The sequence below is a fragment of the Bombina bombina genome, chromosome 7 (assembly GCF_027579735.1).
Source record: "Bombina bombina isolate aBomBom1 chromosome 7, aBomBom1.pri, whole genome shotgun sequence".
NCBI lineage: Eukaryota > Metazoa > Chordata > Amphibia > Anura > Bombinatoridae > Bombina > Bombina bombina.
The window spans coordinates 132,164,105-132,183,314 of record NC_069505.1 but is presented as its reverse complement, the minus strand read 5'-3'; the positions used below and the strand labels follow the sequence as shown (position 1 = coordinate 132,183,314).

Below are 19,210 nucleotides of genomic sequence, written 5' to 3'. Positions count from 1 at the left end.
AGACTTTCAGATGCCAAGAAAAACAGAACTTATGGCCACTCTCGTACTAGTATCTGACGTTCAGCTAAAGAAACCCTCGATCTCTGGGTTACATCCAGGAAGAGAGGAGAGATAACTTGACTTAGGCAACCAGAGACACTGGAGTGGGAGGAGGGAGTTATATATCTTTGAACAAAGAATTCTGTGACCTGTATCTGAATTACAATAAAAAAATTATTTCAACTAAATCCAATACATTAGATATGACTTTATGTATTGAATTTTAAATGTAGAGCCAATTATTTTATCTTGTCTTTGTAATACTCTACTGATAATATGATAATTTCCACAAGATTATTAAGTTACTTTACTCAAAAGGTAACTTTCAACTTATAGGAGATATCACGCTTCTCTCTTTTCCTCTCTCATTGGACAGAGTATTTCAAAATGGTCGCAACTTTACCAAGTTTATACTATATTGTACTGTATATCTTTTTCTCTTATGTTACGGATTTTTTAAAAGTGATTTTCATTTATGTACGTCATAGAATCATGTACATCCTGTAGTGGGCGTTTGAGTTCTACTCTTATTTATATATTTTTTTGTTGAAATGCTTTATAAAAAATATACAAAAAGATGCAAGTTTCCTGCAATGGAGCCCCTGATATACTCCTGTTTAACCTGGAGAGATTAATAAACCCTTCTTGAAAGGGAACACAGTCCTTTCAGTTGAGGCATCACTCGTTTCCCTTGGATTCCAGGGGATCACTGTGAGAAATGGTGTTGATCAGTGATGTTTCTATAAAGGGGAACTGAGATATAACAAAGCACCTATTTCCCCCTCTGAATTATGTACAGAGGAGTAACATAGGTATATAATCCTTAATTCTGGTATATTAGGAAGATAAACTAATGCTAAATGTGAAAACAGAAAATTATGTTTGAATTATTTAAGAAATAATGACTCCCATTCTGCTTACCATATATACTATAAACAATGACACAACAACATACCTTTTTTGTATTTCACATTATGGATTTTCCCCATATTTGGGTATTTCTGCAAACTATTTTTTAAAAGTACTTGGTCTGCTAAAAAAATAAAATAAAACATAATTTATATCTTACCTTATAAATTCCTTTCTTTCATGGTGATAAGAGTCCACGATCCATTACTCCTGGTAATTACCTTTCCTGCCACTAGGAGGAGGCAAAGATTCCCAAACCTCAGAGCTCTATAAAAACCCTCCCACCTCTATAGTAATCAGTCTGACGTATAGCCAAGAGGTGAGAATGAAAAAGAGAAAAATAAATGAGAAAATGGGAAAAAGTATGTGCCAAAAATAGAACAAAAAATAATATAAAAAAAATAATAGTTGGAACTCGTGGACTCTTTTTTATTTTTATTTAACTTTTTATTTATTCATAAAATAAAATAGAAATATTTTTTTATTTTTTTTTAAATCACAGTTTTTATTGAGGAATTGCATAAAACAAGTAAGATAATGGCATAAAAGGAAATGCTTTTAGTGAGAATACAGATATTGCATCAAAGACTTGTACATAAATCTTAGACTACAATCCTCATTTTTGTCCCAATTAGCAGTAGCTTGGGCCACTCTTGGGTCCTTAATTTCAAAAGATACAGGAAATATAGGGATGATATAGAGTTAAAACAAAACCCCTTAAACTGTTATGAGACATGCAGATTAAAGGCCAAGACTGGACCCTCTGGTATTAACTTAAAGGGACATTAAACCCAATTTTTTTCTTTCATGATTCAGATAGAGAATACCATTTTAAACAACTTTCTAATTTACTTCTCTTGTTTAATTTGCTTCATTCTCTTGATATGCTTTCCTGAAAAGCATATCTAGATAGGCTCAGTAGCTTCTGCTAGGTGGCTGCACATAGATGTCTCATGTGATTGGCTCACCAATGTGCATTGCTATTGCTTTAACAAAGGATATCTAAAGATTGCAGCAAATTAGGTGATAGAATTAATTTGGAATGCTGTTTAAAATTGTATTCTCTATCTGAATCATGAAAGACAATTTTTGGGTTTAATGGCCCTTTAAAACAAAAATAAATAGCACCCTGCACAGGCAAGTTTTGTATATGAAGAAGGGGCTTATTTGCAATGAGAGATGGGTGTGTATATTTGGGAATAAGAATGTGTACTGTGTTGAGTTATGTGAGGGGGGATGTATGCCATATTAAGTTTTTTAGGGGGGTTTCCTGATTCAGAGTACAGGGCAGAGCAAAAAAAATTTAAGCAGTGTAAGCTATTAGGCTAAATAAATTGTGGCCAGAAACATTTACAAGTTCCGCTCAAAAATTTTAAAGTGTGCTGGTGGTCTCCATCTCTTGGGGGCATATATCATCAGGTAATGCTCTAGTTTTTATCTATACATATTATTTTTGTGTTTGGTTTCTCCCACGGCTCCGGCCGCTAGCCACAAGAGGAGGACTAATAATGCACTGAGCATATATATATAATAAATAGCAGCAATGTGCTGGGGATGAAATCTGCCGCGTTGGCATCATGGGTATCACAATGATGTATACCACGAGTGCAGAGCAATATAACTTGGGAACGCTAATAAATCTAATGCCACATTTCTATTACTTTATCTATATCACAGTCAAAAATATATGTAACAGATACACGTTTGTAAAAGAAGATATAAAAACTAAGAGTAAGAATACAAAGCTAACGTTGCAAACCACAATTGAATTACTTAACATATTGATGCCAGCCCCATAGTGCAGATGGCAATAAGGGCAGGTTAGTTCTTTTTTATCAGCCCCAGGATTTTGTGTACATGAAGGGCAGAATCTTACTACAAATGGAAGAGTTTATTTGTAAAGAGTTGCCGAGATAGCCCTATCTGTTGTCCCTGCAAGAGAGCTTGAGGGCCATATGTTACTGTGCAATTTGTAGAAGTTTCCTGGTTGGAGAATATTTTCTTTTGAGTAGTCGGTTGAAGTTATGATAGTGGTCATGGAGTGTGCCTGCTTCCCCGACCGCAGCCTCCCCGGAGTCCCCCACAAACTCCCATAAGGCCCCATTTAATGATGAGTGTCCTCCGTTTCTAGTGATTCGCTCAGTATGCCAGTAGATTCCGTGAACATTATGTTTTAGATACATTTTTCTCCTATGACGCGCCTCCCTGTAGAGATCTGGGCGATAATGTGATGAAACTCCTCCTGTCTGCATTCTATAACGGGTATGTTTAGTTCCGGTGCTTCATTGATGGTTGCCATTGCTGAGCTCCCAGTGGAGCAGTAGCTCAAAAGAAAGTCCAATGGGGCTCTGTCAATAAGATTTTGGCAGATTTCCTCAAACCTGGCCATGTGGTTATATAAGCCATCTTGCGAATCAACTTCCCATACGGCTGCAATTTTGGTTGTGCTGTGCTGAAGGCCCTTCACATATGTGTTGTACACTTCTGTCCCCTTGCGTCAGATCTCACCGAAGTATGGTGTAGTTAAAGTCTGTGCAGATTAGTCAGGGTGCTCAGAGATGGCAGAATACCTCAGTGAACTGAGGGGGGTAGCGTCGCCTATTGTGAGCCTCCGCTCTAGGCCTCTATTGTCTGATCCCGGGCTCCAGTGTAAAAAATACAACATAGTTCTGGTAATATGGAGCACTACTATGTGAGTAATCACAGCAGTAATCAAGGAAAGTGTGATTGCTGTAGAATTTCTCCTATAATCGGCGGTATATTAGAGATTCAGCTGGAACTCAAGGAGAGTACGACCACTCAGGATCGCCCCCAAAATACAAATATTACATGAAATGTACATTACATATTGTAACATTTGAAAAATTGTTTCTAGTACATAATAATAATTCTAAGAGCATGGATTACTATGACAAAAACAATCATTCACAGACAGAATCCGAAAGCTTCATGAATAGTGTATAATGTTAGAGCTACTGTATGCACCTTAAGTGTAAAGATTTGAATATAATAGACATAGGATTAGATTTATATATAGAATAACGCGGGTATCCTCTCTATTATAGGCCTAAAGTTAGTATTTGAAGCTTTGTTTCCCATAGAAATTTCATGTTATGATAAAAGTCTAGTCTGTTTGTTAACATATTATAAATATTTTTCTAGGGAGATTTAGGGATCTTGTATAGTAGGGGTGTTTTTCTACTTCCACAGTCTTGGAATCCGCTGCTTCAAGCCATTTAAAAGTATTTATTATTATTATCATCGGTTATAGATTCCGCAGCGCTATAAACGAATGCGGAGTACAACAAAACAATTATAGGGATAAAATGGGTAGAGGGTCACTGGATTACGTGGGTCTGATGTGCTCAGCCACCCTTTATCTAATGAAATTTCTTAATAAATGTAGCGTAGGACACTATGCGTACAGATGATCAGTCAGGTTAAGTATAATTTCTGGTAGATTCGACTACCCCCTGTTTGTTTGTTTGATTATTTGTGTTTTATGTTCTGTCTAAAATAGTTAGGGATGTTGCTATAGTTAGTACTTTAAGAAGGGGTAAAAAACCATATCTATACTGAAGATCTACTATCATACGATCTTATCATACATACTACATCCTTTAATTGGGTTACCACCCCGATTGGTCAGGAACAGAAGCTACAAATTTTTTAGTTAGGTTAGGTTTAGACTGACTGTGTTAGATTAAAAATAAAACCCCAACAATATGGTAATAGCGAATATATAAACTAGAACATGCTCTACCTATATAAGTCTGATGTTGTTCTCAATACAAGTGTAAACATTGCATACTGCCGTATCTGTCAGACCTATGTTGTCATATACTATTGTATCACACTGTCTCATCAGATTTGAATTGTTCCATTGCACCCTGCGCGGTGTGTCTTTGATCTGTTGCATACAGCTGTACCATTTGCTGGTTATAAATAAAATTAAAAAAAAAAAAAAAAAATGGGTAGAGGGCCCTGCCAAGAGTTGCACTGTTGTAGTCAGCTCTTAAGAAGGTGATCTACAAACAGCTGGACTCTTAGGCTTACATGCTAAGGGGGGTTCAGGGGATAGCAATGGAGGAGTGGAACTGGTATAAAGTAAGGTTAGCATAGGTTGTATGCATCCCTGAACAGTAGAGTCTTTAGGGAGCGCTTGAAGCTTTCAAAACTAGGGGAGTTCCACAAGATGGGAGCCAGTCTGGAGAAGTCCTGTAAATGGGAGTGCGATGAACTAACCAGAGAGGAGGAGAGTAGGAGGTCTTAGCAGAGCAAAGGGGACAGGAGGGAGAGTATCTGGAGACAAGGTCTTAGATATAGGGGGGAGCAGTGCAATTGAGGGCTTTGTATGTCAGAGCGAGAATGTTGTGTTTGATCCTAGAGGCAAGAGGAAGCCAGTGAAGGGATTGGCAGAGAGGTGCAGTAGATGTAAGAGCGACGTGTAAGGAAGATGAGTCTGGCATAGGCCTTCATTATGGATTGTAAAGGAGCTAGGCGGCAGGTGGGGAGACCTGAGAGGACAGAGTTGCAGTAATCGAGGTGGGAAAGAATGAGAGAGTGGATTAAAATCTTAGTTGTGTCTTGTGTAAGGAAGTGTCTAATTTTAGAGATGTTTTTAAGGTGGAAGTGGCAGGCTTTAGCCAAGCACTGAATGTGAGGAGTGAAAGAAAGATCTGAGTCAAATATGACCCAGAGACATTGGGCATGCGGGGTAGGGGTAATGATGGAGTTGTCAACAGTTATAGAGAGTTTGGGGGTGGACATTTTGGAAGAAGGGGGAAAATGAGGCGCTCGGTTTTGGAGAGATTTAGCTTGAGGTAGTGAGAGGACATCCAGGAAGATATGTGAGAAAGACAGTTAGTGACACGGGTTAGCAAGGAAGGAGATAGGTCTGGTGCAGAGAAGTAGATTTGGGTGTCGGTATACAAATGATATTGGAAACCATGGGACTTTATTAGGTAACCTAGTGATGACGTGTAGATTGAGAAGAGAAGGGGACCGAGGACAGAGCCTTGCAGTACTCCGACAGGATGTGGTGACGGGGCAGAGGAGGCCCCAGAGAAGGCTACACTAAAGGTATGGTTTGACAGGTAGGCAGAGAGCCACGAAAGGGCTGTGTCATAGATGCCGAAGGATTGGAGGGTTTGGAGCAAAAGAGGGTGGTCAACAGTGTCAAAGGCTGCGGACAGATCAAGGAGGATAAGCAGAGAGAAGTGCCCTTTTGATTTTGCTGTAAGTAGGTCGTTGGTAACCTTAACAATTGATGTCTCTGTGGAGTGATGGGGATGAAATCCAGATTGCAGTGGGTCAAGAAGGGAGTTTAACATAAGGAAATGGGATAGGCATGCATATACTAGTTTTTTGAGAAGCTTTGAGGCAAGGGGGAGGAGGGAAATAGGGCGGTAGTTGGATGGGGAGGTAGGATCAAGGGAAGGTTTTTTTTAGGATAAGTTTGACAAGTGCATGTTTCAGTAATGAGGGAAATATACTGGTGCTGAGGGAGAAGTTGAAAATGTGTATTAGTATAGGGGTAAGGGTAGCAGAGAGGGAGGGGAGTAGCTGTGAGGGGATAGGGTCAAGGGGAGAGGTAGTGAGGGGAAAGCGCAGTATAAGTGCCAAAACTTCTTCCTCAGTAATGGAGAATGAGCTAAGTTTAACATCTGCGTAGGTACTGTGTCAGAGGAGTATACCAGGGCTGCGGATGAGTTTGTGATTTCCGAGCTATGGTAAGAGGGGCGAGATTGTCAAGGATGGATATAAGGGTGGAATTATAGTGGCAGATAGATTGTTCAGGGCAGGAAAAGGAGGAGAAGGATGAGAGGAGAGGTTTGAGGGAATTAGCAAGCTGTTGCTGATCTAATGACATAATGCTTCTGTGAAGTTTTATATGAGGAGTAGAAGGAGGGAGAGTTGTAGGGAGGGATGATGTTGCAAGTAAGGAGATGGTGGTCAGAAAGAGGAAAGGGGGAGTTTGTGAAGTTTGAGAGAGTGCATCGATAGCTAAAGATCAGGTCAAGAGAGTGACCGTCTTTGTGAGTGGTAGTATATCAAAGTCTTTGTGAGTGGGAGAATCAGTCCATTGTGACAGACCGAAAGAGGAAGTGAGTTGCAGAAGTTGTTTTGCAGATAAGGCAGTGGGATTGTCAAGAGGAATGTTGAAGTCGCCAAGAATGAGGGCAGGGGTGTCTGAGGAAAGGAAATAAGGTAGCAATGCAGCCAAGTGATCTAGAAATTGAGTTGAGGAGCCAGGGGGTCGGTATATGACTGCAACACATACAGAGAGAGGAGAGAATAAGCGAATCATGTGGGTTTCGAATGAGGGAAATGTGAGGGAAGAGATGGGATGTATTTGTTGAAAGGTGCAACGAGAGGAAAGTAAAATACCTACACCACCTCCTTGTCTATTACCAGACCTAGGAGTGTGGCTGAAGTGGAGACCCCCATGTGACAGAGCAGCAGTGGATGCTGTGTCTAGGGGAGAGAGCCAGGTTTCTGTTAGGGCCAGAAGGTTGAGGGAGCAGGAGCTAAAGAGTTCATGTATAGAAGTGAGCTTGTTGCAAACAGAACGAGAGTTACAGAGTGCGCAAGTGAAAGGGGTAGTGGCTTTTGATGCAAGAGGAATGTGAATAAGGTTTGCAGAGTTTTGTTTTCTAAGTCTATGGGACGGTACACATGGATGTGCATGGCTAGGCAGTCGTTGGGGACCAGGATTAGGGGAGATGTCACCAGCAGTAAGTAAAAGCAAGAGGGAGAGTGACATGAGATGAGATACAGATTTGCAGTAGTGAGACTGCTTTTGAGACAAAGTGCAGGGGGGAGAGAGAGTGTTTAGGAATAGGTAAAGTTCATGAGTACAAAAGTAAGATGAGTTTAAGAGAGATGGGCTAATGAACAGTGCAGGTGGAGAGGGAGAAGGAGTAATTGAATAATGTAGTTTGTTATAGAGACAAGAGGTAGCAAAAATGATTATGAATATATTGAGCATTTTTACAAAAGTGGAAACCAGTTAAACACATAAGACAGTATTACAGTAGCAATTGCATAAGAAAACAATAAGGTATATGAAACATAATTTTACAAAAGTAATTGTCTTACGTCTTGCCCCTTGCCCAATCCTTGTTCAATTCTTCTATAATGCTATTGTTAATGCCTCACTTATAAAATGTTCACTTAATTCTTGTATAATTCTATTGTTAATGCTTCACTTATAAAATGTTCACATAATTCTTGTATAAGTCTATTGTTAATGCCTCACTTATAAAATGTTCACTTAATTCTTGTATAATTCTATTGTTAATGCCTCACTTATAAAATGTTCACTTTGAAAATGTGAACATATGTTGTTATAGCAATGCACATCCCAAACTAGTGTGAAATATATGCAGGCAGGGCAGTCAGCTAAGTCCACTAAATGTAGTTGATTGCTAATCAAAGACAATTGGAAAGTTACAGGAGAGGAAAAACACCAGAGTGCAGTGAATACTTTGCAGACTGACAAGGAATATATTCACATACCAAAATAGAGTTACAGGAGAGGAAAAACACCAGAGTGCAGTGAATACTTTGCAGATTTACAAGGAATATATTCGCATACCAAAATAGAGTTACAGGAGAGGAAAAACACCAGAGTGCAGTGAATACTTTGCAGATTTACAAGGAATATATTCACATACTTATAAAATGTTCACTTTGAAAATGTGAACATATGTTGTTATAGCAATGCACTGTCCATTGCAATGCACATCCCAAACTAAAAGTATGTGGAATAGTTTGGTGTGAATTGTTGATTTAGACTGTGGGAAAATGATAAATAAAAATACTGTGGGATCAAGTGGCCAGTAACAGCTAAATAAATAATATATATAAATCCTAATAGCCTGATGATTTAGATATAGTAGTAAAGATAGTGGTCCATTCCGTAAGCGATAATTGATAAGGTATACTTTTATTTATTTTTATTTTTTTATTTATAAGTTTTTATTAAGTTTTGAAGGCCACAAATAATAAAAAAAGAAACAATTCAAACAATAAAATAATCAGAGAGAAATGAAAATTGTTCTTACAATAAATTACATGCTTAAGATCTATACATTCTTCCATTGTCCTTAATCATAGTAAACAGTAATTTGAAAGTGTTGAATTCTTATTGGTGCGCAAAATACCCCTTGCACAAACACCTATCTGCTCCTAAAAACAGATAGAAAAATGGACATGGAAAAAATGTTATAGTTTGGTGTAAATGCGCTGTCAGCAACAGGGGGTTAATACGTTACTAGAAAAGGCATATGTTAGCTAGAATCAAAGTAAAAAGTCAATCTATCAAACAACGATTAAAATGTAAACATTTATTATACTAAACACAAATTGCTCAATTATATAGATGTCTGACCGGTCAAATTTGTATATATAAAAAATCCTTATATAAAGATAAGCAACCTATAATATATAAATGCAATAAAAAATCCTTTTAAAATAAGCAAACCTATGATATATAAATGCAATGGGTTAAAAAATGTAATGTTACTACATCTAATAACATCAATATGATATAGTGACAGATATAAGCGGTGCACCAATGAGGGATTATTGGAATCCTGATATGATATATCCCCAATCCACCTTATACATAAATTTTAACATTGGTATCATGTGCGTTATTAGTTGCACAAAAGTCCTAACAAAGTCAAGATATGGGATAGATTTTCGTTTTTATAAATATATCGTACTGTCAAAACGTATTCTAAACGTGTTATAAACAGTAATTTGAGACTTAAGCCGCTGTTAAAGAGATAAGAGAAAGTAAAGAAAGGGGGGGGAGAGAATGAAAAAAGAAAAAGAGAATATAGGGGGAGGGGGGAAGGGGGGATTTCCCATTCTCCTACCAGATCGTGTCTACATCTGTCTTAGTAATCAATTCCCAGTAAAACTTAACGTTTTGTATTATGTCTATTCTATTTGTTTTGATATAAAAATTTTCCTCTAACAAAATCAGTTCGTGAGTCTGAATTTTCCACTCAGCCACCGTGGGAATCACTGCTGATTTCCACCTTCTGGCTATAAGAGATTTCGCTCCATTAAGGCAAATCTGGAAAAGAAGCAATCTAATTTTACACCTACTTTTAGGCCTATCGTTAAACAACACCGAGGAGGGAGAGAGTTTAAATGTAGGTTCCATCAATTTAGTCAAAATTTCCTCAATCGATGTCCAAAAACTTGCCAAGCAAGAGCAGGACCACCAAATATGCGAAAGAGTTCCAGGCTCCCCGCAACCTCTCCAGCAAAGGCAGGATGCTGAGCCATAGATCATCTGCAACCTCACAGGTGTGAGGTACCACCTGGACAAAATTTTGTAATTCATTTCTAGAATTTGTGTAGATGTAGAAGATTTGTATGTGAATTCAAAGAGATTGGCCCACTTGTCTGGGTGTAACTCCGCTGATAACTCCTTGTGCCAACCCTTGATGTAACTAGGTAATGCTTTATATATCAGGCCATCCATTGTCCTCCTGGCTAAAGATAAGGAGCCTCTTAGAGCTGTATTCTGTTTACATAGGCCTTTCGAATCGTGTTAGGGGTCTTAGTAAAGAGGACCTGTGTGGGGAGAATTGCAATAGATTCTGGAGCTGTCGATATTTTAGCCAATTGGGTATACTTTTATTTATTAGTTACATTTAGTAACCACCCTGTCCGAAGTGTCAAGAGTTTCTTTAATAATCCGGAATGATTTAAGTATTTGGGGTCTATGGTTAGAGGGCATCCAACAGATGCTGCCTAGCAGGGGAAATCTGATTATTGGTCTTGTGGACTCTTATCACCATGAAAGAAAGGAATTTATCAGGTAAGATATAAATGATATTTTCTTTCATATAGGTGATAAGAGTCCACAATCCATTACTTCTGGGAACTAATACCCAAGCTGTGGCAGAGGCCACAAGTAATGGATGAAAAAAAAACGGAGGGATTAGACATCCTTTAACCATAACAAAAAACACCCACAAACAGAAAAATCATTATATCATTTTATAAATGCAGAAACAACTCCCTGAAGCATTTTCCTACCAAGAGCAGCTTCAGATGAAGCAAAAACATAAAAAACAGAATTTATGTTTACCTGATAAATTTCTTTCTCCAACGGTGTGTCCGGTCCACGGCGTCATCCTTACTTGTGGGGATATTCTCTTCCCCAACAGGAAATGGCAAAGAGCCCAGCAAAGCTGGTCACATGATCCCTCCTAGGCTCCGCCTACCCCAGTCATTCGACCGACGTTAAGGAGGAATATTTGCATAGGAGAAACCATATGGTACCGTGGTGACTGTAGTTAAAGAAAATAAAATATCAGACCTGATTAAAAAAACCAGGGCGGGCCGTGGACCGGACACACCGTTGGAGAAAGAAATTTATCAGGTAAACATAAATTCTGTTTTCTCCAACATAGGTGTGTCCGGTCCACGGCGTCATCCTTACTTGTGGGAACCAATACCAAAGCTTTAGGACACGGATGAAGGGAGGGAGCAAATCAGGTCACCTAAATGGAAGGCACCACGGCTTGCAAAACCTTTCTCCCAAAAATAGCCTCAGAAGAAGCAAAAGTATCAAACTTGTAAAATTTGGTAAAAGTGTGCAGTGAAGACCAAGTCGCTGCCCTACATATCTGATCAACAGAAGCCTCGTTCTTGAAGGCCCATGTGGAAGCCACAGCCCTAGTGGAATGAGCTGTGATTCTTTCGGGAGGCTGCCGTCCGGCAGTCTCGTAAGCCAATCTGATGATGCTTTTAATCCAAAAAGAGAGAGAGGTAGAAGTTGCTTTTTGACCTCTCCTTTTACCTGAATAAACAACAAACAAGGAAGATGTTTGTCTAAAATCCTTTGTAGCATCTAAATAGAATTTTAGAGCGCGAACAACATCCAAATTGTGCAACAAACGTTCCTTCTTTGAAACTGGTTTTGGACACAGAGAAGGTACGATAATCTCCTGGTTAATGTTTTTGTTAGAAACAACTTTTGGAAGAAAACCAGGTTTAGTACGTAAAACCACCTTATCTGCATGGAACACCAGATAAGGAGGAGAACACTGCAGAGCAGATAATTCTGAGACTCTTCTAGCAGAAGAAATCGCAACTAAAAACAAAACTTTCCAAGATAATAACTTAATATCAACGGAATGTAAGGGTTCAAACGGAACCCCCTGAAGAACTGAAAGAACTAAATTGAGACTCCAAGGAGGAGTCAAAGGTTTGTAAACAGGCTTGATTCTAACCAGAGCCTGAACAAAGGCTTGAACATCTGGCACAGCTGCCAGCTTTTTGTGAAGTAATACCGACAAGGCAGAAATCTGTCCCTTCAGGGAACTAGCAGATAATCCTTTGTCCAATCCTTCTTGAAGGAAGGATAGAATCCTAGGAATCTTAACCTTGTCCCAAGGGAATCCTTTAGATTCACACCAACAGATATATTTTTTCCAAATTTTGTGGTAAATCTTTCTAGTCACAGGCTTTCTGGCCTGAACAAGAGTATCGATAACAGAATCTGAGAATCCTCGCTTCGATAAAATCAAGCGTTCAATCTCCAAGCAGTCAGCTGGAGTGAAACCAGATTCGGATGTTCGAACGGACCCTGAACAAGAAGGTCTCGTCTCAAAGGTAGCTTCCAAGGTGGAGCCGATGACATATTCACCAGATCTGCATACCAAGTCCTGCGTGGCCACGCAGGAGCTATCAAGATCACCGACGCCCTCTCCTGCTTGATCCTGGCTATCAGCCTGGGGATGAGAGGAAATGGCGGGAACACATAAGCTAGTTTGAAGGTCCAAGGTGCTACTAGTGCATCCACTAGAGCCGCCTTGGGATCCCTGGATCTGGCCCCGTAGCAAGGAACTTTGAAGTTCTGACGAGAGGCCATCAGATCCATGTCTGGAATGCCCCACAGGTGAGTGACTTGGGCAAAGATTTCCGGATGGAGTTCCCACTCCCCCGGATGCAATGTCTGCCGACTCAGAAAATCCGCTTCCCAATTTTCCACTCCTGGGATGTGGATAGCAGACAGGTGGCAGGAGTGAGACTCCGCCCAAAGAATAATTTTGGTTACTTCTTCCATCGCTAGGGAACTTCTTGTTCCCCCCTGATGGTTGATGTACGCAACAGTCGTCATGTTGTCTGATTGAAACCGTATGAACCTGGACCTCGCAAGCTGGGGCCAGGCCTGGAGAGCATTGAATATCGCTCTCAGTTCCAGAATATTTATCGGTAGAAGAGATTCTTCCCGAGACCAAAGACCCTGAGCTTTCAGGGATCCCCAGACCGCGCCCCAGCCTATCAGACTGGCGTCGGTCGTGACAATGACCCACTCTGGTCTGTGGAACATCATCCCTTGAGACAGATTGTCCAGGGACAGCCACCAACGGAGTGAGTCTCTGGTCCTCTGATTTACTTGTATCTTCGGAGACAAGTCTGTATAGTCCCCATTCCACTGACTGAGCATGCACAGCTGTAATGGTCTTAGATGAATGCGCGCAAAAGGAACTATGTCCATCGCCGCCACCATCAAACCGATCACTTCCATGCACTGAGCTATGGAAGGAAGAGGAACGGAATGAAGTATCCGACAAGAGTCCAGAAGCTTTGTTTTTCTGGCCTCTGTTAGAAAGATCCTCATTTCTAAGGAGTCTATAATTGTTCCCAAGAAGGGAACCCTTGTTGACGGGGATAGAGAACTCTTTTCCACGTTCACTTTCCAGCCGTGAGATCTGAGAAAAGCCAGGACAATGTCCGTGTGAGCCTTTGCTTGAGGAAGGGACGACGCTTGAATCAGAATGTCGTCCAGGTAAGGTACTACTGCAATGCCCCTTGGTCTTAGCACCGCTAGAAGGGACCCTAGTACCTTTGTGAAAATCCTTGGAGCAGTGGCTAATCCGAAAGGAAGCGCCACGAACTGGTAATGTTTGTCCAGGAATGCAAACCGTAGGAACCGATGATGTTCCTTGTGGATAGGAATATGTAGATACGCATCCTTTAAATCCACCGTGGTCATGAATTGACCTTCCTGGATGGAAGGAAGGATAGTTCGAATGGTTTCCATCTTGAACGATGGGACCTTGAGAAATTTGTTTAAGATCTTGAGATCTAGGATTGGTCTGAACGTTCCCTCTTTTTTGGGAACTATGAACAGATTTGAGTAGAACCCCATCCCTTGTTCTCTTAATGGAACAGGATGAATCACTCCCATTTTTAACAGGTCTTCTACACAATGTAAGAACGCCTGTCTTTTTATGTGGTCTGAAGACAACTGCGACCTGTGGAACCTCCCCCTTGGGGGAAGTCCCTTGAATTCCAGAAGATAACCCTGGGAGACTATTTCTAGCGCCCAAGGATCCAGAACATCTCTTGCCCAAGCCTGAGCGAAGAGAGAGAGTCTGCCCCCCACCAGATCCGGTCCCGGATCGGGGGCCAATATTTCATGCTGTCTTGGTAGCAGTGGCAGGTTTCTTGGCCTGCTTTCCCTTGTTCCAGCCTTGCATTGGTCTCCAAGCTGGCTTGGCCTGAGAAGTATTACCCTCTTGCTTAGAGGACGTAGCACCTTGGGCTGGTCCGTTTTTACGAAAGGGACGAAAATTAGGTCTATTTTTTGCCTTGAAAGGCCGATCCTGAGGAAGGGCGTGGCCCTTACCCCCAGTGATATCAGAGATAATCTCTTTCAAGTCAGGACCAAACAACGTTTTCCCCTTGAAAGGAATGTTTAGTAGCTTGTTCTTGGAAGACGCATCAGCCGACCAAGATTTCAACCAAAGCGCTCTGCGCGCCACAATAGCAAACCCAGAGTTCTTAGCCGCTAACTTAGCCAATTGCAAAGAGGCGTCTAGAGTGAAAGAATTAGCCAATTTGAGAGCATTGATTCTGTCCATAATCTCCTCATAAGGAGGAGAGTCACTATCGAGCACCTTAAGCAGTTCATCAAACCAGAAATATGCGGCAGTAGTGACAGGGACAATGCATGAAATGGGTTGTAGAAGGTAACCCTGCTGAACAAACATCTTTTTAAGCAAACCTTCTAATTTTTTATCCATAGGATCTTTGAAAGCACAACTATCCTCTATTGGAATAGTGGTGCGTTTGTTTAAAGTAGAAACCGCTCCCTCGACCTTGGGGACTGACTGCCATAAGTCCTTTCTGGGGTCGACCATAGGAAACAATTTTTTAAATATGGGGGGAGGGACGAAAGGAATACCGGGCCTTTCCCATTCTTTATTAACAATGTCCGCCACCCGCTTGGGTATAGGAAAAGCTTCTGGGAGCCCCGGCACCTCTAGGAACTTGTCCATTTTACATAGTTTCTCTGGGATGACTAAATTTTCACAATCATCCAGAGTGGATAATACCTCCTTAAGCAAAATGCGGAGATGTTCCAATTTAAATTTAAATGTAATCACATCAGATTCAGCCTGCTGAGAAATGTTCCCTAAATCAGTAATTTCTCCCTCAGACAAAACCTCCCTGGCCCCCTCAGATTGGGTTAGGGGCCCTTCAGAGATATTAATATCAGCGTCGTCATGCTCTTCAGTAACTAAAACAGAGCAGCCACGCTTACGCTGACAAGGGTTCATTTTGGCTAAAATGTTTTTGACAGAATTATCCATTACAGCCGTTAATTGTTGCATAGTAAGGAGTATTGGCGCGCTAGATGTACTAGGGGCCTCCTGAGTGGGCAAGACTCGTGTAGACGAAGGAGGGAATGATGCAGTACCATGCTTACTCCCCTCACTTGAGGAATCATCTTGGGCATCATTGTCATTATCACATAAATCACATTTATTTAAATGAATAGGAATTCTGGCTTCCCCACATTCAGAACACAGTCTATCTGGTAGTTCAGACATGTTAAACAGGCATAAACTTGATCAGAAAGTACAAAAAACGTTTTAAAATAAAACCGTTACTGTCACTTTAAATTTTAAACTGAACACACTTTATTACTGCAATTGCGAAAAAACATGAAGGAATTGTTCAAAATTCACCAAATTTTCACCACAGCGTCTTAAAGCCTTGAAAATATTGCACACCAATTTTGGAAGCTTTAACCCTTAAAATAACGGAACCGGAGCCGTTTTAAGCTTTAAACCCCTATACAGTCCCTGGTATCTGCTTTGCTGAGACCCAACCAAACCCAAAGGGGAATACGATACCAAATGACGCCTTCAGAAGTCTTTTATAAGTATCAGAGCTCCTCTCACATGCGACTGCATGCCATGCCTCTCAAAAACAAGTGCGCAACACCGGCGCGAAAATGAGACTCTGCCTATGCTTGGGGAAAGCCCCTAAAGAATAAGGTGTCTAAAACAGTGCCTGCCGATATTATTATATCAAAATACCCAGATAAAATGATTCCTCAAGGCTAAATATGTGTTAATAATCAATCGATTTAGCCCAGAAAAAGTCTACAGTTTAAATAAGCCCTTGTGAAGCCCTTATTTACAATCGTAATAAACATGGCTTACCGGATCCCATAGGGAAAATGACAGCTTCCAGCATTACATCGTCTTGTTAGAATGTGTCATACCTCAAGCAGCAAGAGACTGCAAACTGTTCCCCCAACTGAAGTTAATTGCTCTCAACAGTCCTGTGTGGAACAGCCATGGATTTTAGTTACGGTTGCTAAAATCATTTTCCTCATACAAACAGAATTCTTCATCTCTTTTCTGTTTCTGAGTAAATAGTACGTACCAGCACTATTTGAAAATAACAAACTCTTGATTGAATAATGAAAAACTACAGTTAAACACTAAAAAACTCTAAGCCATCTCCGTGGAGATGTTGCCTGTACAACGGCAAAGAGAATGACTGGGGTAGGCGGAGCCTAGGAGGGATCATGTGACCAGCTTTGCTGGGCTCTTTGCCATTTCCTGTTGGGGAAGAGAATATCCCCACAAGTAAGGATGACGCCGTGGACCGGACACACCTATGTTGGAGAAATGGTAGATTTTAGTTAAAGTATGCAGGAATGACCAAGTAGCTGCCTTGCAACTTCGTTCCACAGAAGCCTCATTCTTGAATGCCCAAGAAGAGGCTACAGAATAAGAAAAATGAGCTGAGATACACTTAGGAGGAATTCGACCCACTTCTACAAAAGCCATATGAATTGCTTAATCAAAGAAGCCAGATCAACAGAAGACGTCTTCTGCCCCTTGTGCTTATCTAAAAAATGAATAATGAAATTAGGAGTTTGTACAAAATCTTTAGAAACCTCAAGATAATATTTCAGAGCCCAGACAACATCAAAATTATTAAGAAGTCTTTCAGAAGGATACTTAGAATCAGGACAAAGGAAAGAAACTACAAGTTCCCTACTGATATTGTCAGAAGAAGCAACGTTAGGCAGAAAATCAAAAGTTCTTAAAACAGCTTTATCCTTATGAAAAAAAACAAATAAGGAGGATCAAAAGAAAGTGCAGACAACTCAGACATTCTTCTAGCAGATTAAATAGCCAAAAGAAATAACGCTTACCAGAAAATACGTTTTATTTCTACCTTATGCATAGGTACAAAAGGAGTAAACTGCAACACTTTCAGAACCAAAACAGAATTTATGCTTACCTGATAAATTACTTTCTCCAACGGTGTGTCCGGTCCACGGCGTCATCTTTACTTGTGGGATATTCTCTTCCCCAACAGGAAATGGCAAAGAGTCCCAGCAAAGCTGGTCACATGATCCCTCATAGGCTCCGCCCACCCCAGTCATTCGACCGACGGACAGGAGGAATATATATAGGAGAAATCATATGATACCGTGGTGACTGTAGTTAGAGAAAATAATTCATCAGACCTGATTAAAAAAACCAGGGCGGGCCGTGGACCGGACACACCGTTGGAGAAAGTAATTTATCAGGTAAGCATAAATTCTGTTTTCTCCAACATAGGTGTGTCCGGTCCACGGCGTCATCCTTACTTGTGGGAACCAATACCAAAGCTTTAGGACACGGATGAAGGGAGGGAGCAAATCAGGTCACCTAAACGGAAGGCACCACAGCTTGCAAAACCTTTCTCCCAAAAATAGCCTCCGAAGAAGCAAAAGTATCAAATTTATAAAATTTGGCAAAAGTGTGCAGTGAAGACCAAGTCGCTGCCTTACATATCTGGTCAACAGAAGCCTCGTTCTTGAAGGCCCATGTGGAAGCCACAGCCCTAGTGGAGTGAGCTGTGATTCTTTCAGGAGGCTGCCGTCCGGCAGTCTCATAAGCCAATCGGATAATGCTTTTAAGCCAAAAGGAAAGAGAGGTAGAAGTCGCTTTTTGACCTCTCCTTTTACCAGAATAAACAACAAACAAGGAAGATGTTTGTCTGAAATCTTTAGTAGCCTCTAAATAGAATTTTAGAGCACGGACTACGTCCAAATTGTGTAACAAACGTTCCTTCTTTGAAACTGGATTCGGACACAAAGAAGGTACAACTATCTCCTGGTTAATATTTTTGTTGGAAACAACTTTCGGAAGAAAACCAGGCTTAGTACGCAAAACCACCTTATCTGCATGGAACACCAGATAGGGCGGAGAACACTGCAGAGCAGATAACTCTGAAACTCTTCTAGCAGAAGAAATTGCAACCAAAAACAAAACTTTCCAAGATAATAACTTAATATCTACGGAATGTAAGGGTTCAAACGGAACCCCTTGAAGAACTGAAAGAACTAGATTTAGACTCCAGGGAGGAGTCAAAGGTCTGTAAACAGGCTTGATTCTAACCAGAGACTGAACAAATGCTTGAACATCTGGCACAGCTGCCAGCCTTTTGTGAAGTAAAACAGATAAAGCAGAGATCTGTCCCTTCAGAGAACTTGCAGATAATCCTTTCTCCAAACCTTCTTGTAGAAAGGATAGAATCTTAGGAATTTTTATCTTGTTCCATGGGAATCCTTTAGATTCACACCAACAGATATATTTTTTCCATATTTTATGGTAAATTTTTCTAGTTACAGGCTTTCTAGCCTGAATCAGAGTATCTATTACAGAATCTGAAAACCCACGCTTTGATAAAATCAAGCGTTCAATCTCCAAGCCGTCAGTTGGAGGGAAACCAGATTCGGATGTTCGAATGGACCTTGAACAAGAAGGTCCTGTCTCAAAGGTAGCTTCCATGGTGGAGCCGATGACATATTCACCAGGTCTGCATACCAAGTCCTGCGTGGCCACGCAGGAGCTATCAAGATCACCGAAGCCCTCTCCTGATTGATCCTGGCTACCAGCCTGGGAATGAGAGGAAACGGTGGGAA

At 40.7% G+C, this 19,210-nt stretch overlaps 1 protein-coding gene across 1 annotated transcript in view; it reads right to left on the bottom strand.

Moving 5' to 3' along the window:
• Positions 1-1,424: 1,424 nt before the first annotated feature.
• The window catches only part of LOC128665981 (uncharacterized), a 29,385-nt gene continuing 11,599 nt past the window's right edge, over positions 1,425-19,210 (bottom strand). The window contains exon 2 of the mRNA XM_053720302.1: positions 1,425-9,141. Within this exon, the coding sequence (XP_053576277.1) occupies positions 6,962-7,939 (978 nt within the window). The 5' untranslated portion in view covers positions 7,940-9,141 and the 3' untranslated portion in view covers positions 1,425-6,961. The remainder of the gene's footprint in view (positions 9,142-19,210) is intronic.